The sequence below is a fragment of the Gymnoscopelus braueri genome (genome assembly GCF_963280865.1).
Source record: "Gymnoscopelus braueri genome assembly, chromosome: 7".
NCBI lineage: Eukaryota > Metazoa > Chordata > Actinopteri > Myctophiformes > Myctophidae > Gymnoscopelus > Gymnoscopelus braueri.
The window spans coordinates 7555768-7581836 of NC_137608.1; the positions used below are offsets into that span (position 1 = coordinate 7555768).

The 26069-nt window shown below is 41.9% G+C and overlaps 1 protein-coding gene across 2 annotated transcripts; it reads right to left on the bottom strand.

The window, feature by feature from the left end:
* Positions 1–4247: 4247 nt before the first annotated feature.
* On the bottom strand, positions 4248–25560 carry pias2 (protein inhibitor of activated STAT, 2). 2 transcript variants are annotated; one of them, XM_080433744.1, is made up of 15 exons: positions 25521–25560; positions 21772–21857; positions 19705–20134; positions 18288–18375; positions 17743–17793; positions 16613–16703; positions 16363–16497; positions 15970–16075; positions 14293–14366; positions 13628–13788; positions 12965–13098; positions 8262–8442; positions 7093–7226; positions 5834–5871; positions 4248–4516 (listed from the first exon to the last, which is right to left on the bottom strand). In XM_080433744.1, the coding sequence occupies exons 3-15, from the start codon at positions 20129–20131 to the stop codon at positions 4286–4288; spliced, it is 1851 nt and encodes a 616-aa protein (XP_080289870.1). In that variant the 5' UTR covers positions 20132–20134; positions 21772–21857; positions 25521–25560; the 3' UTR covers positions 4248–4285. The 2 variants fall into 2 exon arrangements, with proteins under 2 accessions (XP_080289870.1, XP_080289871.1); XM_080433745.1 differs by lacking the exon at positions 25521–25560 and adding an exon at positions 24493–25500.
* Between the last annotated feature and the right edge of the window lie 509 nt (positions 25561–26069).

Below are 26069 nucleotides of genomic sequence, written 5' to 3' on the forward strand. Positions count from 1 at the left end.
TTGCAACTTTGTAGATCTGCTATTTTGACATTTTCTTTAAAAAAGAAAACAAACAAATCATGCATTTATCGCAATCGAGGCAAAGGTTTAAAATAGTGATTTTAAAGTTACATCGTCCAGCCCAACGTCAAAGTCAGAGTGCAGTTGCATTCAGGTTCATTTGTGAAAGGCAACATCCGTCTTCGCCGTGCGTTACCGTTGTATGACATGGTATAAATCGGGCTTCTGTGATTACTGGATCTCCGATGTTTTTTGCCCCCCACTCCACAACGCTAAAAAGGAAAAAAGCAACAAGAGATGACGTATAGAATTTTAAAGATACTTTATAACAAAAGACGGTATCAAAACTAAAAGGTAACCAAGAGTTCAACTGAAACGGTACTGTGACATGTGGCAACCACAGGCCAGCTCGCTACAACCGACATGCTTGCAGCGGCATGGCCACTTGATGGTGCACACAGCAAAGTAAAGTGTGTTCATTTTACTCAAGGGCTTGCTCTCAGAGAGGGTGGGGCATCCGGGTGGTGCACGGGTAAACTTCCTGCCCACCGCCGTGGAAACTGCAGTTACATTCCCCCGCTGGTACTAAAATATGGGTTTCGATGCATCTTCGGTTAATTTCCCAGAACTAGGTGGCATACATGATGGCATGTTCCTCCACATGCGTTTAGGTTCTCTCTGTGAAACTCCTGTCAGGTGAAAAGAAACAGCTGGTGACCATATATGGCCACATCCCAAAACTCAAATGTCTTCCTAGTGCAGCGGTTCTCAAACTTTTTCCATGTCAAGGAACCCCAAATTAATGTTATATTTGGCCACGGACACCCATCTGAGAAGATACCACTGTACCAGTGACCCCCATAAAAGATTTGTGTTGTTAAAATATCTGTAGCTCGGCCATTTTCAAATAGCCGATGTAGGGTTATGGTGGTTAAACAGATTATGATGATATATTAGCACAGTTTTCTGGGGACCCCCTGGAACCCGCTCGAGGACCCCTGGGGGTCCCGGAAGCTCACTTTGAGAACCACTGCCATACATTCCCAGTCAGGACCCAGCTGATGGGACGGAGAGCGTTCAAAGTGGTATCCGAGTCCAGCAGGTATATTCAAACAGAATTACACTCCATCATCTAAGAGTCCATCTCTCCATCTAAACAGCTTCATTCAATAGATGGTTCATCAGTTAACATTTCACAATGATGATAATTGCATGATTAAAGGCTTTCTAAGGATTACCCCCCCCCCCCCCCTCCCTCCCTCCCAATTATTTATTTGCAAATATCCGACTTTAAAAAAAGAAAGAAAACAGAAGTAGTGTAAGTGATATTTTTTGGGGGTTAAGAAGTTATGCTCTATATTCTGACAGTAGTCATTGCTATAGTGTTTGTTCAGTATCATATCTTCACGTCAGTATTAATGTATATCTTCAGGTCATTATTGATGAGGCTTGTCAATTTCCTCCAATCAGGAAGGAAAACCCATTTATTCTACTTTACAGCATCCTATAGGATTTCTCTCCCAGGTAGATTGGTATCCAGACTTGAAAGTGCATTTTCTGTTTGCTAAAGAGCTGGAGAGACGGGGATAAAGAAATAAAAATAAAACACTCAGTCCAGGGGTCTTCAACATTTTCAGGCTAAGGACCCCCTAGCTGGGAGAGAGATGGAGGGACCCCCTCTATATTGTACAAAACTTTTGTTTTTGTTTTACTTAGTCTGCTCTAAGATTTGGTGGCCCCCCTGTAGTAACTCTGAGGACCCCCTAGGGGTCACGGACCCCCTGTTGAAGACCCCTGCTCTAGACTATTGCAATGATTACTTTTAGAATATAGAGCTATTTTAACACTTATTTTAACAAAACAAAAATCACTCACAGCACCTTTTAAGTTGCATCAATTGCTTTCATCTGCACAATAAAAAAGAAGAAGAAAATAAACAATATTCAAGGTTCTGATACCACACAATGTCCTAAAGATAGCCAGCGCTAGATTAGGTGAATGAACCCATTAAAAAACCGGGATGATTCTGTGTCATTTTAGACTTTTGCGTTGGCTATTCAAAGATAGCAGATATACAAGCTCACAGCCAGTGTTGATTTTGACACAAAATTTTGATTTAGTTTTAGTCATAGTCTTTTGAATACAATTCCATTTAGTTTTAGTCACTGAAATGTTTTAGTTTTTGTCTAGTTTTCTAAATGTCATAACATTTTAGTCGACTAAATCTACAGTTGATTTAGTCGACTAAAATTTATTTTGGCGGTGTCATGATGGCGTCATAATGGCTGATTTTACACTTGGTTGCATGCTGAAAATAGCAGATTTTCTCCACTAGTCCCTCACTAACATTTAGTCTAGTTTTTATTTATTGACGAAATTGTCAGTATATTTAGTTTTAGTCACCATAGTTTAGTTTTTATTTAGTTTTCGTCTGTGAAAAAAGGTAGTCGACGAACATTTTTCGGCATAGTTTTAGTCGACAAAATCAACACTGCTCACAGCGAGCTTGTACATCTACTATCTTTGAACATTTTTTAAAAATCGTTTAAGTGTGAGAACAACTGGTTTAGAAGAATTTGTAGAATCGGCCTCGGGTCTTAATGGGATAAGAAAAGGAAAACATAAATAGATCTTTAGTTAATTAGTATAACAAACGAGCTGCCACGTGATTCAACTCCATCAAAGGGGATCGTTCGACTGACAGCCATCGTAGCCAATGAAAACACAAAATGTATTTTCGTCACTTCCCCCATTTCTCTGTGTCCAAGGGAGAGGCGGAGAGTGGAGAGAGGGCTGGTTAAAAAAAGAACCCCCGTCCATTCCAGGGTGCACAAAATAACACCCGCATATCCATACAGGGTGGGTGTACGGTATCAACAGTTTGAAGAGGTGTCGCTCTCTCAACGCAAGTCTGTGGGGGGTCCAAGCACCCACCCACGGAGAGAGAGAGAGGGGAGGGGGGGGGGGGTCCTCCCCTTAAATCATAAAGTACATATAGTACATAATAGTACATAATATGCCCATTATACCCAAAATATGGACACTTAGGGTTCATGTGGTTAAATTAACACTCAGGATTTCTTGCTGTGTGGATCACCTGGTGGTAGTGGTGGTGGGGGGGTCTGGGGTTAAGGTCTTTTGGAGGCCAAAGACCCTCCCCCATTCGATACCATTTTCATCACTGGGAACCCCCAATCTACACTGTAAAATCCTCAGTTCCAATAGGCTATGCACAGCAGCCATATTGGAAAAACTTTGGGCACCTTCCTTACTTCCTTCACAGGTGTTACCAATGGTACTAATGAAGGCTCTGTTCCATTTAGTGTAGCACAGTGGTTCTCAAAACTTAATTTCAAGGAGGTCCATAACTCTGAGAGTGTACAAATGGAACCAAATGGACCCATAAGGGTCCATTTGGTTCCATTTGTACACTCAGATTTACACACCCGTAAGGGGCCATTTGGAACCCCCTTAAAGGGCAAGACCACTTTGGTAGAGGTTTGGGTTGTGTAGTTACCTTGCCATGATGTAACTCCAAAGGTGGACAAGAAATAAAAAATAATTGCTCCAATGATTAGAAATTGATAATTCAAAATATGCTCCTCATTGACTTACATTGTACGCTGAAACAGCTCTCAAAGTCACTCTTTTAGCAAATAAACGAACACAAACAAAGTTGATTCAGACAATATAGAACATCACCAAACCCAGTACTGTAAAATCAACAGGAAGTTGACATTTTTATTTAAAAAAGAAACAGTACTGGGTTTGGTGATGTTCTATATTGTCTGAATCATCTTTGTTTGTGTTCGTTTATGTGCTAAAAGAGTGAGTTTGAGAGCTGTTTTACCGTACAATGTACAGTAAGTCAATGAGGAGCATATTTTGAATTATCAATTTCTAATCGATGGAGTAATTATTTTAGATTTCTTGTCCACCTTTGTAGTTACATCATGGCAAGGTAACTACACAACCCAAACCTCTACCAAAGTGGTCTTTCCCTTTAAGGAACCATGAGTGTTTCCAGTGAGCCAACATGCACAATATCAGCACCCTGACTCTGTTTGACCAGAATGGAACAGAGCCTTCATTAGTATCATTAGGTAACACCTGTGAAGGAAGTAAGGAAGAGGCCCAACTTCTTTCCAATATGGCTGCTGTGCATAGAGCCTATTTAACTTGGAGAGACCAGTGAGCTGGGGGGACCCCCGGAAACCCCCCTCAAGGACCCCCACCCCATCGTGGTCGCAGTGGGAGGCATGGCCATGTTTTTTTCTGGCCCCCCCTAGTCTAGTGAGATGATGTCCGATATGCCGCCGGAGCCGCCCACCGCCTGGCTGGCGCTCCCGGCCCCGCCCCCCGTGATGACGCGGGTCTCGTGGTGGGTGGAGCTGGTGGCGTGGGCGGAGCTCTCGTAGTGGCTGGTGGAGGAGGAGACCAGCGTCGAGCTGGTGGAGGAGGCGGCGCTCTGCAGGCTGCTGCTCAGGTTGTCCAGGAACATGGGAGCACGGTAATGCTGGAAATGCATATCAATATTCAATACAATTCATACAAGTTCAATATAAAAAAATATATATACACACAATTCATATCAGTTCAAGAATGTAATAGATAATATAAATTAGCACAGTAATGCTGAAATAAATACATACAATTCATGTAAGTTCAATGATATAAATAACATTCAAGTAAGTTTGATAATTTCAATAAAATTCATATAAGTTCAGAAATATAATACATAATAATAAAATTATTATTCAGCATTTCAGGTAATGCTGAAATATATATAGATAAAACTCATACGTTCAATAATATTCATAGTGCACTTTACATTTGAAACTAAACTTAAAGTGATACAGTACAGATGTACAGTACATCAACTGGTTGTTCAACAAACAACTAAGAAGCAGTAAGTAGAATGCAGGGTGCGTTTGCTCCATCTCCTGGACATTATGTGCAAGTGCCCTTGGGTTTGTCTTATGACACAGATGTTATTCAATAATATCTAACTTCAGTTGGACCAGTATTTATTATTCCACATCACAACACATTTCTGCCTACATGTCTATTGTTAGACTTTGCTTGTTTTGTAAACCTGAAACCGTTTCTGATATAGAACTGGTTTGATATAGCACTTCAGGCTAATGCAATTTACAGAGATCTTTATAACCTTCCTGTGTCTATTAATAAATACTTATTTATGTCTTATTTATAGTCCTCTGTTAGAGGAACTAACATATTACCGTCCCAGGACCGGAAATCACCAACTAAATCTTCATGAGATTAAACCCATTAAGACCTGGAACGCATCTGTGTCACTTTAGATTTCTTTGGGCTATTCAAAAATAGCAGATATACAAGCTTATAGCGCGCTATGAGCTTGTAGATCTGCTATTTTTGAAAAATATTTAAAATATATTTTTTTGAAAAAACTTTTAGGATTTAGAAAACATTTTTAAGAATCGCCTCAGGTCTTAACACATTCCCTGCCAGAGGGTTTTTTTTATTTTACTTCCCCCAGTGCCAGTGTTTAATTTTTTTTTACAAAAGAACAGAGATACAGGATTTTAAAGTAATAAGTTAACCAAGGAGTGAATGGAGCTAGAAATCTTTGGATCGTGATATCTCTGGTTCTGTGTGGATAAATTGAAAAAAAAAAAAAAAAAAAAAAAGGTTTTTTTTTTTTTTTTTGAAAAACGGTTATACTCGTGGATGGATTTTTTTGGCAGTAAACGGGTGTATTTTTCATCAACGGTTATACTCGTGATTGGCAGGTAAAGTGTTAATGGGTTAAATAATGACAACGTGCTGAACTCAAGATAAATATTAATACCTGAGAATCTGCTTGAAGAAAGGAAAGCAGATCCAGACCTAAGAGAAACCAAAACACACGTTAGGAAATGTTACTCAAAGGTTATAATAGTCCTTTGAAACGGTAGTAGATGTGAACCAGTTATCCAAAGACTTATTGCGTATCTTGCGCCGCATACTGTGCAGCAGTGGTTCTCAAAGTGGGGTCCGGGCACCTACAGGGGTCCTTGAGGGAGTTCCAAAGGGAACCCAGCAAAATGACGTTTTGCTGGGTTTTAGACATTTAAGCCCCATTTGATTTTCCGGCTATTCAAAAATAGCAAATCTACAAGCTCATTGCGACACGTTGTGAGCTTGTAGATGGGCTTCCTTCTTAAAATATAGATTTTCTCTTATGGGGGTTCCAGGCACAACATCTTTTCAAATGGGAGTCTGCACCCACATACATGTCAATTTGGCAGTCCTTGACATGAAAATATTTGAGAAACAGTGCTGTACGCCAATGGTTCTCAACCTTTTCACCCCCTCCCCCCAAAATAATCATATTAGAGCTAGGGACCCCCCAAAATAATCATATTTGAACTGGGGACCCCCCACCCTGACGAGCACTTGAAATTGTAGGAGTTGAGGCATCACATTTTATTTGACTCAGTTCCACATATAAATATTGTGAAAAAAGCTGATCTACAAGCTCACAATGCAAGGCTGGTAGATCAGCTATTTAAAAAAATGTTGACTCTTTCTTGTATTATTTCACAATTTGGCCAGTTCTTAACTCATTCACTGCCACTGACGTAAAAAACGTAATTTGTCCCGTTTACCAATCCTGCCACTGACGTAAAAAACGTAATTTTTTTTTTTTGAAAAAAAATAATTTTTTTTTTTTTTTTTTTTTTTTTTGTTTTTTTTTCAAATTTGACCCAAAGACCAAGGAGATATGATTGTTTAAAGATCTACACTCCCATCCACTTCCTTGTTAACTTAAAACTTAAAAATTCTGTATCTCGGCTCCTGAGTACTTTTTTTTTTAAATGAAAAATCTCTGGCAGTGGGCAAACGCGGCCAGCAATAATTGTGGCAGTGAATGAGTTAAGAGTATAGTTTGTTGATCACTTTTAAGACATTAATGGTCTTTTTTTCTTTAGGTATTAAACATGTCTTAAAAGTCCATAAATTGCCACTTCACCTCCAAAATCATGTGGAGACCTCCTGGGGGTCCCGACCCACAGGTTGAGAACCAGTGCTGTACACTACAGCACATTATGTTACATTGTCACTCACTCTGCATGTCGGCGGGTATGGTAGCCAGGGCGGAGTGGTGGAAGGGGTAGTCTGACAGCGAGGACGTCAGGTAGGGCGTGTCCAAAGACTGGACGTTTGGCACTCGCACCGTGGAGGGCTGGTAGGTCAGCACCCTGGAGAGACAGACAAACAAACAATACAACAAACAATGAGACTTTTGTGGGTTAGATATGATCCCATTTAATAATCCATTGTTTGTGCTCCGTGGGTTGGGCAGACTTCAGAAAATGCTCTTACTGGTCTCACCAAACTTTAGCTAAGCTATCAAATAGTAGAAATCAAGGAAATAATTCAGCTAAGCTATGTATGTAACTTAAATCAAATACCACCTAAGTGGAAAAAGCGGCACTCCAAAATAAAGGATGCAAGACTCAGATACAAATTTTCATTTATTGAGAACGCTAGCGTTTCGGAAAGGCGGAAGGGGCACTTCCTTATATGGGGACCCCAGATAAACTGGGTTCGATAGGTAACCAAATGTGATGTAACTGTCGTAGATCTTGGATGCACTTCCGCCACATGAGCAGGTCTAGCCAATCACAGATCGGAGCTCAAATGAGATCAACTGTTTACAACAACGAAGAAGACATTTAGCGGAAGTTATTATGTTGTTTATAAACAGAGTCCGACCTGTGGGAGGCAGCAAAGTGCTGTAAGGCATGGAGTGTGGCGGAAAGTAGATTAAGGATACAATAGTGAGCAACGGAGGCAAAACAGGGGGCAAATAACGAATCCAATTGTATACTGAACAATTGAAAGTAAACTATACAGGGTCCAGGCATGATCGATTTTTAGGGCGAAATCAAAATGTGTTGGAAATTGGAGACGTGGTCTGGCAGAACATAGCTAGAACGTAGCAGAGACAATGAATACCACGAAGAATAAGACGGAAACGATAATACCGCCCGCGGAAGTCGAACCACTAGCGGATTTTAAATATAGATGCCTATTGCCTGTTTGTCAGACCTGACGAAGACCTGTTTTTTGGGTTGAAAGTAACGTCGGTGTATTAACCCTTTATTAAGACCGGGAACGCATCTGTGTCATTTTAAGATTTCTTTGGCTATTCAAAAATAGCAGATATACAAGCTCATAGCACGGCACCGAAGACAAAGAATGACAGAGCGCTGTGTTGTAGGATCACTGACCCCTTGCTGTGGATCCCCTCTTCCGTCTTGGTCATGTATAGGCAGCGTTTCTTCACGGGCGGGTCGGGCTCCTCGTCCTCGTCCGACGACGAGCTCTCCAGCGTCAGGTCGATGACGTCGGCCTTCCTGGCGGCGCTGGGCTCGCCTGAGTGCGGTGCACACTGTCGCACGGGGGTAGATGCTGTGGGGTGACGGAGGGGTGGGAGACACACGTTGGCGTAAGACAACTACGACTCCAGTTTTCCACGGATGAAAGCACATTAAAATCTCACGACTGAAAAATGTCGTTAGGCTAAATCCTAATCTGCGATTTGTGAAACAGCGTGAAAAGAGCCCCCCCCCCCGCCCCATACACTAGCGGTGTGTTTCAGAAACAATTAGCACAATATGTAAAATGATGTTGTTTTCGTAGCCAGAAATTGGAAATTGGAGATCGAGGCCTTAACCTTTGCTTTTATGAAATATCCAAGATCAATAGGGTTTTCTGGAAGATTGTACATGTATTCTATCGCTAGCTTGACCACTTCAAATACTTATGTTAAAATAACTAATAACCGGGGCGCCACTGGCCTAGCGGTTAAGGCGCATACCACATATAGGCTCTAAAGCCTGATAGCAAGTCGCAGGTGATTCCGAGCCCGCCTGCTGCGTGTCACTCCCTGTCTCTCTCTACTGTGCAGTGTGCACTATCAATAAAGGCAGAAATGACCCAAAAAAATAAAGAAATAACAAGCCAATATAGGCCATCTTGTAGATAGCATATTTTCAGTGTGTGACGCGCTTCCATAGAAGACATGACATTAACTCATATAGTGCCAATGACGTCTTTTGACGGCCGTTTTCAGTGCGCCATTAGTGCCAATGACGTCTTTTGACGTCACCTAAAATGTTTTGTTTTTTTCAAAATAAAATTTGTTATTTTTTTTTTTTTTTTTTTTTTTTATCTCAAAGGAACTAGGAGAAAACGATTTTCAAAAAGTTAATTCTCCATCCACTTCAATGTTAAAATGTAAACGGAGAATTATTTTTCTCCGTTTGATCCATAACTGGGAGCGCCATGAAGGACGGCCGCATCCGTACGCGCTCTGTAACATCGCAACGTTTTTCCATCTTTTTAGTATTTTTTAGCCTTCTCCTTTTTCCCTACACCGTCGCGTGTCTAAGGAGTTATGACAGACAAGCACTTATGGACATCAGCACAGCGATTACACACAGAATTCCGGACTTTTTCGCCGAAAACCTTCCACTCGGCTGGGAGGGGGGAGGGGTCCCCTTTGTTCCGGCTGGAACAGAAAGTTACCCGAGGCGACGAAAAAGACCGTGGCGTCGAGGGACAAGAGCAGGTCTCCTCGTAAGAACAACAAAACGTGGATATAAACCTGCACTGCCTTCAATCCTGCTAGCGAACGTTAGATCTCTGTGTGAATCAAGAACTGTGACCACTATGGACGACTTACTAGCGCGCGTAAAGTATAACAGTGAGACAAGGAACACGTCCATTGTGGTGCTAACAGAGACGTGGCTAACGGAATTAGCATCTGATTCTTCTATCACTCCTCCTGGCTTCACCGCGTATAGGAAAGACAGAGACCCTGTACTCAGCGGTAAGCAACGTGGGGGGGGAGTTTGTGCCTTGATCAACAACAACTGGTGCAAAGATGTTAAAATCCTAGATAGTCACTGCTCACCAGACCTTGAACTTTTAATCATAGCCTGCCGTCCTTTCTACCTACCACGCGACTTCAGCATTGTGATTGTAGCCGTTGTTTACATTCATCCTGGAGCTAATAAGGACACAGCTATGAGGGAATTACACCAGGCGATCAGTGCACAAGAAAATCGCCACCCGGACTGCGCAGTCATCTGCCTAGGCGACTTCAACCGGACAGACTTAAAAAAGGTCTTTCCCAAATTCCACCAGCATGTCGCCTGCAGTACCCGTGGTGACAATATTCTTGACCACTGCTACACGCCCTTCAAGGATGGATACAAAGCCCTCCGACGCCCACCGCTAGGAAGCTCTGACCACGACGCCATCCAGCTGCTACCTGCCTACCAACAGAGGCTAAAAAGGGAGCCGGTCGTTGAGAAGGAAATCCGAATATGGTCTGAGGACACAGACGCTATGCTACAATCCTGCTTCTACCAGACTGACTGGGGGATGTTTAAGAACGCCGCTGGGAATAACATCAACGAACTCTCAGACTCAGTCACTGGCTTTATCAGTAAGTGCATAGATGACATAGTCCCAAAAAAGACAGTTCGGATCTATCCCAATCAGAAACCATGGATGGACAGCGGAGTACGTGCACATCTGCATGAACGGGATGCTGGTTTCAAATCTGGCGACGTGGAAACGCGCAACACGACGCGCGCGGCCCTAAACAGCGCCATCAGGAAGGCGAAAAAGGCCTACACAAAAAAGATGCAAGACAAACTCAGCAATGGCGACATCAGGAGCACATGGCAGGCGGTACACACCTTGACAGACTGCAAAACAAGAACCAGAAGCGAGGTGAACCCGCCTGCCTGCCTCCCCAACGAACTGAACACTTTCTACGGCCGGTTTGAGATCAGCTCCAACCGCGGCAGCCAAGCGGGGCCATCAGCAGCACCAGCAGAGGACAACCCTCTAACCATCTCGGAGAGAGAAGTGCGTACAGCCTTCACACGGGTCAACATCCACAAGGCAGCCGGACCTGATGGGATTCCAGGCCGGGTCCTTAAGACATGTGCAGACCAGCTGGCGGGTGTCTTCGCTGACATCTTTAACCTCTCCCTCTCCCTGGCTGTGGTCCCTGCAGGGTTCAAAATGTCAACCATTGTGCCCATTCCCAAAAAGGCCAAAGTGACATGCCTGAACGACTGGAGACCTGTTGCTCTCACCCCGATCGTCAGCAAGTGTTTCGAGAAACTGGTGAGGGAATACATCAGCTCCACGCTACCTGCCTCGCTGGATCCGTGGCAGTATGCATACCGCAAAAACAGATCCACCGACGACGCTATTGCCATGGCTCTCCACACCGTCCTCTCGCACATGGACAACAAGCTGCTGAAGGACAAATATGTACGTATGCTGTTCGTGGACTACAGCTCAGCATTCAACACCATTGTCCCAGCAATACTTGACAAAAAGCTCAGAGACCTAGGGCTACACCCAAGCATGTGCGACTGGATACAGGACTTCTTGTCCAACCGACATCAGGTGGTGAGAATGGGCAGCATCACATCCGACCCCCTGACCCTCAACACCGGAGCACCCCAGGGATGCGTGCTGAGCCCCCTCCTCTACTCCCTGTACACGTATGACTGCATAGCCACACATGTCTCCAACACCATCATAAAGTACGCGGACGACACGACAGTGATAGGCCGAATCGTCAACAACGACGAGTCTGACTACAGAGAGGAGATCAAATCTCTAGCACGCTGGTGCCGGGAGAACAACCTCTCTCTTAACGTCGACAAGACCAAAGAACTGATCGTGGACTTCAGGAGGCCGCGGAGAGACCATGCGCCCATCCTCATCGACGGTGCTGCAGTGGAAAGGGTCAGCGAGTTCAAGTTCCTCGGAGTACACATCGAGGAGGACCTCAAATGGGAGACGCACTCCACACACGTGAGGAAAAAGGCTCAGCAGCGACTGTACTGGCTCCGCCGCCTGAAGAAGCTCGGAGTAGGACGTCGCATCCTCAGGCTGTACTACAACAGTTCTGTCGAAGGCATCCTAACAGGCTGTGTCACGGCCTGGTACGGGAACTGCACTGCCCGAGAAAAGATCAGCCTACAACGAGTAGTGCGATCGGCAGAGCGGATAATGGGAATCGAGCTCCCAGCGCTCCAGGAACTGTACAAAAAGCGGTGCGTGCTCAAAGCCAAGCGCATCATCAAGGACAAGCACCACCCAAGTCACAGACTGTTCAACCCCCTACAACGACCGCGACCGGGCAAGGGGCTCTACCGCAGTATCAAGAGTTCCACCACCAGATACTGGTGTAGTTTCAATCCGGCTGCTGTCAGAATGCTGAATGGGGAATAAGCCTGAATGAGGCATAGGCCTTGTTCAGCAGCCTGACAACAGGCAGCGCAGACTTTTTTTTCTGGCTCTTCCTGAACACACCTGTGGATTATACCAGGGACAATGACTTGGACTTTAGCCCCCCCTCGGACACACCTGTGGACTACACCAGGTACAAATGACTTTTTGTTGCACTCTGACTTTTTTTTTGTGGTCTTTTTTATTGTGCTCCTTTTCCTCTAAGCACCTTAACGTCCATTGTCTATCATGCACAGTATAAGTATAACATGCACAGTATACAATACATTGCTGCTATGCTCAGGCACCTTAGTTTAGTTTTGTTTAGTTTTTTTTTGTTTTTATTATCTCAGGTAATTTGTAAATATGTAGATAACTTGTCTGGCCTTCTGTTGCTCTCTTGTTTTGATCTCCTTCCCACTTACCCCCCACCCTCTTCTTCTCCCCCCCCCCCTCTTCTTTCTATGGAAACTAACGTTGCGATGGGAACGATGTACAAAAAAGAATTTCACCCACTTTTTTACCTTGTAAACCTGTGATGTGACAATAAAACTGATTCTGATTCTGATTCTGATAATGCCTTTGGCATATGGATCAACAAGCTTGAAATAAGCCTGGCAGTGAATGAGTTAATCCATGAGTTTCTCAAAAAAAAAGTTGTACTTACGCTCCAGTTTTGGAATGGACTGCGAGGACACCTTGACCGCCTCTTTCTTGGGTCTCATGGGACACCAGCTGCCATCCTCCTGGAACTTGATTTCATCCACATCCGAGCACTCATTCAGAATCTCCATGAATAAGCTGAACATAGACACACGGTTTCATCAATAACCCAATACAGTCAATGCATTGAAGAAATAAAATCCATATTTTGGGCATGTCATTATAAGTGAAAAGGTTTTTTATTATTTTCATTTTTATTCTGGGGGCCCTTGACAGAAAATATTTTGAGATGGGGTCCACGGCCGAAAACATAATTTTCGGGGTCCTTGACATAGAGTTTGCATTGGCAAAAGGGGGGTAGGAGTTTATAAGTTTACACTTTCTACTACTACTTTTCGAACATTGTTGTTGCTATGCTAGTTTTTCTTTTGGCATTTTATTTGTTTTAATTAATGTTCGAAATAAACGAATTCATTCAGAACAACTGCACAAGTTTACCTATTCTGGGCATTTCATAATAGGCGATTCGATGAAAATAGCATCTACAAGCTCAATCTGCTTTTATCTTCAAATCTTTGTCTATTTTCGGCTAATGTTCAGAATGAGGGATGCTAGGGTTTCAAAATGGCCACCACAAGCTTGTAAATGAGTTAATGAGCCCACTGACCCGTCGATGATGAGGCTCTCGTACGCTGCCTTTTTGTCGCAAACAGGACATATCCACGTTGGCTTCTTCTCGTTCATCTGCAGGTAGAGGGCGGCGTCGAAGCACTGCAGGTGAGAGCAGGTAACCGCCCTGCATGGAACCGTCAGACGCATCTTACCCAGCTAGAGGGACAGGTCAGAGGTCACACAGTAAGACAAACAAAAAACATCACTTACGGCATTGGTTCTCAACCTTTTCAGGCCGCGACCCCCCAAAATAATCCTATTTGAACTGGGGACCCCCCACCCTCATAAGCACTTGGAATGTAGGAGTTGAGGCATTACATTTTCAGTTCCACATAAATATTGAGAAAATAGCAGATATACGAGACGTTGTGAGCTTGTAGATCTGCCATTTTCAAATTTGTTGCCCGTTTCTTATATTATTTGACAATTTGGTTTAATTTGTTGATTACTTTTGATGCAGTAATGATATTTTTATTATCTTTCTTTCTTCTTTTTGGTATTAAAAAGGTCTTAAAAGTCCTTAAATTGACACTTCACGGTCATCTGGGGACACCCCAAAATCATGTAGGGACCCCCTGGGGGTCCGGACCCACAGGTTAATGAGAACCATTGACTTACAGCACCGTTACATTTGTAGAGAATGTGACATGGTTGGTTTACCGGGCACATGAGCGAGACTCTTAGACTGGTTGTGGCGATCTCACTGTCTGGGTCTGCAGTAAGCTTCTCTTTAACTGAAACACAAAAAGCAGCATCAATGAGAACTGAATGATAATCGAGTAGAAATGTGCAGTTGTTCAAAGGTGTACAAATAAACTTCTATCTTCAGGCAAAAAAAAGATGAGACCGGTTGAGGTAGGATTTTGTTCAGTGACCAGAGTAACCAAATGCAACTGAAAACTCAGTCTATGAATCACCATTGTGGTTCTTGGTTTAGAACTGGAACTATCATTATACAATGGCCATTCATTCTAGACACCAGTATTAGTCTATCTATACGATATTACACCATTAACTCTTTCAGTGCCAAGAGTATTTTCATAAAGTACTCCCCCAGTGCCAGCAATTTGCGTTTTTTTTGTAATTTTTCATTCAAATAAATGATCTGATTGGGTTTTTAAACCCATAATACAGTTCTACCAGTAGAGAGCAACAAATCGACACATTGATGACCTCGTTGGCTCACTCGCCCCCTCCCAGACAGGCTCACGTCACATCCGGTCATAACCGGATGTTGACATTTTTGACAATCGTTGTTCGGGCTAAATTACGATGTGATACACGACTACGATGACTGATCGTCACCCAGACCAAAGAGAGTAGACGTGGACCTCTCCGTTTGTTTTTTATACCGTGTGAAAAACCGTGACTTTCCCTATTCTGGCCAAAAATGATCGCGGGAAAAAAATTAGAACCGGAAACGGAATCTGCGTCATGAAACCGGAACCCAATGAGTCTGAAGGAGTCAGGAAGCGAAAGTGATCATGAAAAATAAACAGTATAGCGCGACCACAGTCAAAAGTAAAAACTCGGGATTTCTCGTGCTGGCACGGAGGGTACTCGGGAAAAACTCGGGATATCTCGGGGCGTGGCACTGAGAGAGTTAACCATGTAGCACTTTTTTCTTCTTTTTTCTAAAAATAGCTAAATCAACAAGCTTGCCATTTGTCATACAAAATATGATATAGGGCACAACCACTTAAACCCTACATTCTTTGTTGACCGGGTTCATACCAGTCCCCCTTCATTTTCCCCTCTACACCAATTCTCATTGCAGGTGTTGCATGGCAACGCATTATGAGCTTGATGCGACGCATTGTGAGCTAGTAGACCTGACTCATTGCTCACAGGTTCTCATTGGAAACAAGACCGCAAGGACTTTCATGAACGACCTGTTAAAAGGAATTATCCTTATCCTTTCAACTATTTAAAAAAAACGTTTGAACATTTTGGGAAAACATATTTAACAGTTTCGACTATAACGTAAGCAGCCTTGGGAACATGAGGCCCATAGGGAAAGGAGCCCATCTGTTGTTTATGTAGCATGAGAGAGCTTGTTGTACAAGTTCATACCCCAGCCATGCTGTACAAATACACCCACTGGACATGACGCTTGTATGTCTCAGGGACTTACCCCCAATCCAACCGTTGATGCTGAGTGCCAAGAAGGGAGGCATTGGGTCCCATTTTTTAAATTCAACTGGTGATTAAACTGGCACAACTGAATTTGAATTGAAATTAAGATAGTTATGCTTTTTTAATGATCCCCCCCCTCATTTTTTATCCTTTCCAACTGGCCTTCCTGGCGGCCGTGGCCTCACATTGAAAAGCACTTACTCAGTGCTCGGGAGTGATCAGGGTTTCTGATGCCCTTCATTCTCAGTCTTTGTAGAAGCAGCGGTGACGTCAGCTGTCTCACCAGATATACAGACATGGAATACGTCTGCAAGAAATAAAACATACTATCACAACCACACATATTGTCACCGTTTCAGGAAATTAAAAAATGAAAAAAAATAACCTGTGACCTAATTTAGTTATTTAGTCACAAGATCTTGTTAATTATATTATAAAAATAGTACACAGTCCCTTTCAAAATTGTTCAAAAGTAGCAAAAATTGCAGATCTACAAGCTCACAACGCCTCACGATGCAATGCCTTGTGAGCATGTAGATTGGCTATTTCCCCTACTTTTACCAGAAACAGTCTGAGAAAATGAATTGATTTTACTTTTCCGATTTCAGGTGCCCACGTAACCGAAATCTGATTAGGTACTGCAGACGACAATCTGACCAATGAGGTGATGTTTAGAGGTCTGCCCGGTCTCTTCTGTTCCACTCCGTTTTTAGGTGGCGGTGCGTAACCCTACACACAAACAAAAACACATGTTTGACTTCATGTCCCCAATGTCAGTATGCATAAATAATAAATTACTCTAAATTAAGTTGAATATTTACCAAGGACAAAAGTGAGCACTTACTGGCAAAGGAAAGAGTTTCCCGTTGACTTTTATACACAGACTGTTTGGGTAATTGTCCTCCTGAGGACAACTCGTCTCTGACAAACAAAACCTAAAAATAGAAGAGAAATGTGCTCAAGTTTACACAGGTCAAGCAACTTAACATTAAACACTATACTTTGTAGACCCATACTAGGTCAGTCCCCGCTCTACAACAAATATATTCGCTGAACATAGCCTAGGGCTTCCAACTATTGATTATTTCCTCAGCAATTATTCTCTCGATGTTTTTTTTTAAACCTTTTAACATTTTCTCCAAAATAGACCCCAGGTTAAAAGTGGTTAGAAATCAGTACTCCTCGGCTGCAAAATTGCTGATACAGATGCCAAATAATGGCTGATATGTCATCCAAACCAATATATGGGTTCGTTGTTTCACACCCAGAGCTATGAATGATTATCCATGCATTCCTGTCATCACGCCTGGATTATTGTAATTATCTTTTCACCTGTCTCAGTAAATCATCCTTGGACCGCTTGCAACTTGTTCAAAATGCTGCTGCCAGGCTACTGACCAGGTGCAGGAGATTATGTTGCATCACCCCCATTCTGGCCTCCTTGACCTGGCTCCCAATACATTTTAGTATCATGTACAAGGTTCAAGTAATCACCTACAGAGCCCTCCATGGTCAGGTAACCACATGTTTATGCCACCTGCTCAACCCATATGTTGCCAGCAGGCCTCCGAGATCCTCATCCCAGGGCCTGATGGTTGTCCCTCACATGAGATTAAAGACTAACGGTGATCGAGCCTTTGTGTGTTTTGCCCATGGACTATGGAACAATCTTCCCTTGGAGCTAAGAACTGAGACTTCTGTTGCAAATTTTAAAAAAAGTCTGTTAAAGACTCACCTGTTCAGACAGGTTTTTTCGTGGTTGTATAGTGATTACAGCACTGTGTTGTGTCGGTCCTGTATTGGGATTTGCTGGTCGATTGGCTAAATGGTGATGGTTGTATTTTGTCTTTTGATTTTATTATCCATATGCTTTTGTGGATTTTAAACCTATGAAGCACTTTGTGACTGTAACCGCCTGTGAAAGTGAAGGTGAGCCTCGATATGAACAGCTGTCAACATTCCACACATTCTTACCTCATTTGAATTTGAACCATGTAGTCCCTCCTGCCACCTGGTAGGAAGTCCCTGAAAAAGAAAGGAAACGTTACACTTCAGACTTGTTACCTTACCTGTTCTGAATAATGAGGAGTACTGCAACTATCGATTATCTTATTGGCGATTATTCTATCAATTACTTTATAAGTTAATTGAATAATCGAGAAGCGCATTTTTGGGGAGATTGTTTTCTTTGTCTATTAATGAATCAATACAGAAAGATCCAAATGTGTATTTTATAATCGACTATGTCAATTATTCTGATTAACCACTCAAGCCCCATTTTATACATCTTTGTATAAGGGTGTGAAAAAATTGCAAGAACAGCATATCTATAAGCGCACAACAGGTCGAATCATGATGCGTTATGAGCTTGTAGATCGGCCATTTTCTTTAAGTTTGAAAATTGATAATCGATAATTGCTCTTTATAATCAATTAAATTGATTAGTTCAATTGACTGTTGCATGTCTAGTAATGACATATGATCAGTAAGTGGTGTTCATGAGGAAATGACTCTTATACCTGGATATGCATACTTCTCGAACTTGTTGGGGCGTCAATGCAAAGATGAAATACTTTTCTTGGTGGTACCTCTGAACTTGGCTTGCTCCTGAAAAAAGAATCAGTCAATAGTCTCAGTTACATTCACAATGTGACTAGTTCTGCTGAACATGTTTCATTCCATTAGCGTCAACATCTCAGAAATATAATTTCTCTATGACACAGCACCAACTTATAACATAAAATTCACCTTGGTTTTCCTGTTAACTTATACAAGTTAACAGGTGCTCTCGTTTGGAATAGATTAAGCTCTTGCACATTTTAAACATTGTATGATTCCAGGATTAATGTTTTTCAAAAGGTGACATAAGATTGGTGATGACATGAGAACTTGTTACAATATATTCTAGATGTATTGATGCATAACCACTCGAACCCTATGTATTTAGTTGACCCCCAATGCTCTATCCTTGGCTCCCTCCTTTTTTCCCCTCTACACCAAATCTCTTTGCCGAAAACAGCCAATCTACAAGCTCACAACGTGTCGTAACGTGTTGTGAGCTTGTAGATCTGCTATATTTCCCAAATGTTTGACCCCAGAATAGGCTTTAAGCGAAATTTGCAGCAAATCTGCTGCTGAGCCAATCAAACAAAGCTATGGGACGATGAACCGCAACAGGAAATAGGTAATGCCACCTTCTGGGAAAACCAGGACTACAGTTATGCACAGAGCCTATTGGGTCTTTATGGTTATTAGGTGAAATTCTATACAGCAGTGGTTCTCAAAATGGAGTTTGGAGACCCCCAAGCAAAATGTGTTAATATGGCAGGAACTACTTTAACCCTATTTTATACTTAGTTAGCATATTCGAAGACTGCCGATCTACAAGCTCATAACGCGTGATGATGCGACACGTAGTGTAGTCCTGCTGAAAAATTGTGAAAGATTGAATAATTTTGAAAATATTTAACATACAACAAAAATCGTCTCTTAACCCATTTAGGGCGGGAACCCATTTGTAGGGCATGCAAACAGCCCCGAGGTGAAAAAGGTGAGAACATGTTGTTTTCTTTTGGGTCAGGTGTCACACAATTGCTCTATTTGGGTTCAAAAAGGTGACTGTAGCTGAAAAGTGACACTTTTGCATGACTATACCTTTCAAGACGGGAACCCCTTTTGGGGTTGTTGTTGCTATGTGCAGTATATAGCAACATACATTTTTTGTAATTTTTGAATAAATATTTGAAGTTTTTCAACTTAGGTCAGGATTTAGAAGGCGTTTTTAGAAAACGGCCTCAGGTCTAAATGGGTTAAGGAGGTCCCTGGCACAGAATCTTTGGACGTCCGTGGCAAAATACTTCACTTTGGGGGGTTCTTGACGAAAACATTTGAGAAACACTGCTATGCAACAACAACATAACAACAACAAACACTGACCTAGGCTCGAAGGTTTGATGAGAACGTCCAGGACGTCATAGAAAGGCAGCGATTTCATCTGGACGTCCGGGTGGACCGGGGGGATCAGGGGTGCGGTCTGCTGCAGATTCATGCTGAATTTGGACTCGTGGAAGACGAGCGGTCTCCCACTTCTGGAAGGGATATTATCGGGGCTCGCCACGCTTCTGCCGCCCTCCGCCGCGAAAAGCAACGACTTGATGGCGGCCAAGTCGGGGATGCAGGCGTCCAGGATCCTGGGGTAGCGGTGTCGATACAGCTCCCTGATTTTGCCTCGCACCACGGGGCTGCAGTCGCTCTTCAACAAATGCAACGCCCTCAGCAGGAGCTCTTCCTTACGCCCACTTTTGTTGTGCCCGGCGAAGCCCAGTAACACTTGTAATTCGGACACTCTGAAACTTGATACCATACTCTGGGAGAAAAAAAAACAACGCAACAGAATTACTAAGTGCAGCGAAAACGCGCAGCAAGTGTATAATAAAAAAACAACTGTTGAATACTACAGAAAAGTGCAAGAAGCTACAGCAACAAAACCAAAACAAATTAAAAGCTTCAGCACCAAGGCCAAGTTAAAAGTTTAGTCCAAGCTTACTTTGTAGAATGTGGCCAAATACTCAGGTTATTATGATAGCAAGCCAATTAAGAAGCTACAAATCAATAGCAAAAAGGAATATAACAACCTATACATATTGTCTGTCATACAGAAACCTTGTACCTCAAGCAACGGAGAAAATCTGGTTTATTGTCCTTTATACAAGGGGTGTGTTCAATTAATCGATAAAGCAATAATCGTTTCGTATTCCTTGCCGATAATCGTATCGATACAAAGGCTACTATATCGATACAGCAGGAAATGCTGTGTGACGCGGCTTTGTTTGTGTGAGTTTGTGTCTGAGACTCAGACATGAGTTGAAGTAGAAAAACATGTAAAGCTTATATTTCATTTGCATTTATTAATGATTCAATATTTTGCATTTATACATCAAAAGATTATTCATTTTTATTTGTATTTATTTCCTCGCTTTTTGTTTAAATGTTATCAACTAAGTTAACATTTTCGGACAATATATTGGTCAAAAACATGAGCAGATCGGTGGTCTAGGACTCGCAAAAGTAAATTTGGTAGGACACCTCATTATTCAAAATCAACACGTATCGTATCGTGGCGTTTGAATCGTGGTAAGGATAATTCCTTTTAACAGGTCGTTCATGAAAGTCCTTGCGGTCTTGTTTCCAATGAGAACCTGTGAGCAATTAGGGGTTAAGAGTCTTGCTCAGGGACAAATTTCATTTCATCGACACATATGCTGTGCTGGCCTGGAATCGAACCTGGGGCAACCAGGGCCTCTGGCTACCTAGGCGGGCTCACTGACCACTCAGCTATGGCCGCCCAGTACATATCTATCGTGAGGTTGCAGGCAATACCCAGCCCCAATATTCCTGTCATCCATAATTTCATTTGGATTGGCCTTCGTGTAATGACACCTTCTAAAGGCGATTTTTAAATGTTGCTTCTATCGTCTTGCTACTTGCTAGTCTCACCAAGCCAGACGATCAGAGATCTCCCCCAACTGATATGTCTGGGGAAATCTAAATGCAGTGAGGACTAAAATTGGGTGTGTATGGGTAACAATTAAACATTTTCAATAGCAGCTTCACAGAACCAATACAAACTGCAAAGACGTTGGGGTAGATTTGTTAGCGCTGTTTTTTTTCTCTCTCTGCCATCCAAGCCCATTCAATGGATTTAGATTTCCCCAGATGTATCAGTAAGGCGGAGATCTCTGATAGTCTGACTGGTGAGACTATCGCTTGGATTGGAAAAGAGGAATATGCAACAAATCTTAAATATGCTAAAAGGTTTCTGCAGGACAGCAATGACTGATGAACTGATAAAGAAAACAATGTCAGTTAACCTTAAATTATATACATTAGCAAGAGTTAAGCAAAACATCTCGTGCAATTTTATGTACTAAGCAATATTTCATAAGTCAACACCCTCCCACAAAAAGACCAACCCCAGAGAAAGGTAAGAAAACCTCTACTGACCCTTCATTCTATGGTCCATGCTGGATTGGTCTTACGTGTATATCCTTTTCTCTTACAAATCCTTAACATATGTGACCGTTACGAATCTAAAATGTTGAGAATAATTGCGAGACCCATTAGATAAAGACATGGGAGAGCATGACAAGGCAGATAAATGATAAGCAGTGGAGCAGCTTAACTTGGGGATGAAAAGAAGACAAGTATTATGGTTATAGGCAAGCAAAAAGAAACGGGCAAGTATGTGACTTTGCCCTGTGTTTACATAAAAATCATTCCCCTCTATACCAGCCGTTATCAGCCACTGGAGTAGTGTGGTGGTGTTTACCTACAGAAACACTGTTTTTTATGGGTGTTTTCACTGTTTGTTTTGGTAGACGGGGATGTTTTGGGGCTACCGCAACAAACAGTGAAAACACCAAAATACGGTCTGCAGGTAAACACCACCACACACCTCCAGTGGCTTCTGACTGCTGGCACAGAGGGAAATTGATGATATAAAAAAAATTATTTATTATTTTATTATGTAAACACAAGGCAAAGTTACATACTATGCCTTTAAATAACAGTGCATGGCATCATATTATGGGGTCTGCAAAGGTTTACAGCTAGAGTCACAATGTAAACAGTGCCTGCTAGAAAAGGGGATTCATCACACAACTGAATTTATATGACACTAATCACGGTTTAACCCATTAAGACTGGGAAAGAATCTGTGTCATTTTTAGATTTCTTTGGGCCATTCAAAAATAGCAGATCTACAAGCTCATAGCGTGGCACCGAGTGCTGCGCTATGAGCTTGTAGATCTGCTATTTTTTTTTTAAATCGTGAAAATGTGCGCAAATGTTTGAATATAATATTTTTTTTAAGCGAACATTTGTAACTGAAATCTTTGCTTCTGGGGGGGTCCCTGAAACAAAACATTTTGAGATAGGGGTCTGCGGCCAAATAGGTATCTAATTATTTTTTCTAAATCCTAACAGTATGTTGCTATACCAGTGGTGCTCCAACTTTTCCCTGTCAACGGCCCTCAAAATGAGGGACCCCCCAGAAGCACAGATCGGAGTTAAAAATGTTCGCTTTAAAAACACACATGTTCACGATTTTCCCCAAACATAGCAGATCTACAAGCTCATAGCGCGGCACTCGGTGGCGCGCTATGAGCTTGTATATTTGCTATTTTTGAATAGCCCAAAGAAATCTTAAAATAACACAGTATGCGTTCCCGGTCTTAAAGGGTTGAGACAAATCACTCAATATCTGAGAATTCCTGAAAAGGCAGGGGAAAAATTGCTAAGCACTAACTTCCACCTGTGTGGTTCACTGAGATGAGCCGTTTGGATAAGTCACTGCTTGGCAGGTTTTCCTTTGCCCCCATACAATCTTTAGAGTTTAGGCCCAAGATAGGTTTAATACAGCCAGCAGCTATGGGTTTAAATCTGTGGCTTCTGACTTGTAAATGAGACATTAACATTATTCTTTAAATGTGTATTAGTGTGCCAGATTAAATGGTGACAACTTGTTACATTGACAGGAACTGAGCTTTCTTTAAGTAGTTAGCAGCGACATTTAATATCATATGGCAGCAGTCAATTTCGTGCTTTCAACATAGAAATAAAATACATCAAGTACAGCTATAAATAAGGATAAGCCAGTGATGTCATAATTTCATTGTCAAATGAGTCTGGGGACCCATGGGAGTCGTTGAAGGGGGTTCCAAGGAGTCCCAGGTAAATCTGGAACAGTATAGTCTGAAAAATAGCTCAAATAGCCCATCAAGGTCGGCTATTTTTGCCATTTCTAAAACGTTTTGCCAATGACATGTCCAAAACAGGGACGCCAGCAGATTATTAAAGTGGATAATTTCAGGAGCTAGAAGTCAGGTAACATGATATGAACATTCATGGTACATCTAATCATGTATATGCTACTTTAAACCATTTTATTCTTTAACATTTTGGAAGAAACAGCCAATTTAACAACGAGCTCATTGTTCCTAGGTGCCCAGTTAGATCATAGGTTTCTCTCTTCCCACCTAAGTTGTAGAATTCTGTACTTAATCAAATATATGAAGCTAAAATCTTCTTATGGGAGTCCCTAGCAATTCATCTTTTCTAATGGGAATCCGCAGCTTTATACAAATCAATTTGGGGGTTTCTTGGCATGAAAATGGTTGAGAAATCACTGATCCAAACAGATACAGGATAGTGGGCACTAGGGACATCTCGGCATCTCGATGTACAATTGGCTATTTTGTCCAAAATGTTAATTAAAACAATAAAAATTTGAAAAATGGTCTTAAGTAATGTAAAGTATACATGATGTGAACATGCACGGTACATCATTATCAGACTTAATTTGGTCCTTCAACTTCTTGTTTATGCACCAAAATGACTGGATAATACAGGTTTCGTAACAATTGTAGAAATATTAGACCTAAATTGTCGAATGTTGAAACATGTTCCAATCGTTTGTACTTTTACTCAAGTGAATTTCGAATACCTTACTTTTACTTGTTAACAGAGTATTTCTACACTGCAGTATTGATACTTTTACTTAAGTAAAACATGTGAGTACTTTTTTTCCACCACTGGTGCCCACCTATCCTGTTACCTTCCAAACAAGCAACGGCTCCACTAACGCTTGACGTGAGTTTGAGACACTTGACGCTTAGTTGTGACATCACTGTTGCATCCTTCAGAAAATGTACCGTTATGTTCTACCTTTTCCAACATCTCTGCAACACAAATGAACCGTATAGCCTACTCTGCAACGACGTTAACCAACACTAGTTTAATGGCACATACATGAGTGCAAATATAGCAACAACAACGACAAAAAGCAGCTACAGCGTCAGCTCGGTGGCTAGCATTGTTAGCTGCCAGTGTTGCCAGGTCTTGTGAGAGAAATAAGCAACTAGGACTAGGAAAACAAGCCCAAAAGAAGCGACTATAAATAATAGTCCACATGTGCACTTTGAAAAACATATACATCGGCTATTTGAAAATAGTCGATCTACAAGCTCACAACGCGTCGCGTTGTGAGCTTGTAGATCACCCATTTTCGTTGTAGATCACCCATTTTCAACAACAAGAAATTTGTTAAAAAGTTGAATATTTTTACTTTAAAAAAATAATCATTTGAACAACACAAATCTGGTACAGGAGTCACAAAGTACTTTTAGGTGGAGGGGGAGGGTTGGTGGACAATATATATTAACATCGGGGTCCTTGACATGAAAATGTTTAAGAACCATTGGTTTAAAAAAACATTTAGGAAACAAGCACACTTTAGAAACAACCTGCAAACACCACTGAATTAAGTAGGGACCCCCATTTGTAACAAGCCATTAGGCTTTCATGGGCTTTGTAATCCCATTTAGTTGACCTTGTATTTAAACTGTGCTTTCAAGTGTCTTTTTCTGCAAACTTCTAAATAAACTATTCAATCCAATCAATCAATCAATCAAAAAAACAACATTCACAAGTGGCTTTACAGAATAAGGCCAGAGTGGCTTATAAACAAACGGACATGGCAACACTGGCTGCTGGTGAACTTAATAGGGAATAGTGTTAGCACAACAGCTAACGGGGGCTTTAGCGGTCGTCCGGGGTGAACGTGCGTTTACATGTCTACAATATGACGTTACTGTCTCAAACGTTACGTTATTTGTCATAATGTTCGTAGTTTTAGGGGCCGTGGGCGTGCTCAGGGCTGTGTGACAGTGTTTTGTTTTTCTTTTATCGCCTACCCGCAGCTCCTCGAAGTCCGCCATCTTCTCGACGTCGCGGTCATCATCGTTGACTGACACGCGCGTGCGCAGTGCGTCACTTGTTGTACAAGTCGCGTAGGGTAGCTTTTGGCCTTTTACAAAAAAAAGGAAGTTACTTAGTTGTTATATCAAGTTTTTGTAAAAGTATCAATACCCTATTGTAGAAATAGTCTGTTACAAGTACAAGTTCGGTATTCAAAATGTACTTGAGTAAAACAAAAAGTAGTGTCGATTTGCGACACGTTGTGAGCTTGTAGATCTGCTATTTCAAATGGCCGAAATGAATAGTGGTTAATGTTTGCTTGTAATAATAATCAAACCTGGTGGTTCTCAAACCCTTTCAAATCAAGTACCCCCAAAATGTGTATTTGGCCGCAGACCCCATCTGAAAAGATTTTCTGCCAGGGACCCCCATACAAAATTAGTGTTTTTAAAATGTTTTAAAAAACTTTCAAGATTTTCAAGAAGATGTATAGGGTGAAAGTGGTTTCACTGATTTATATTTTACAAATTCAGCTGTGGACCCAA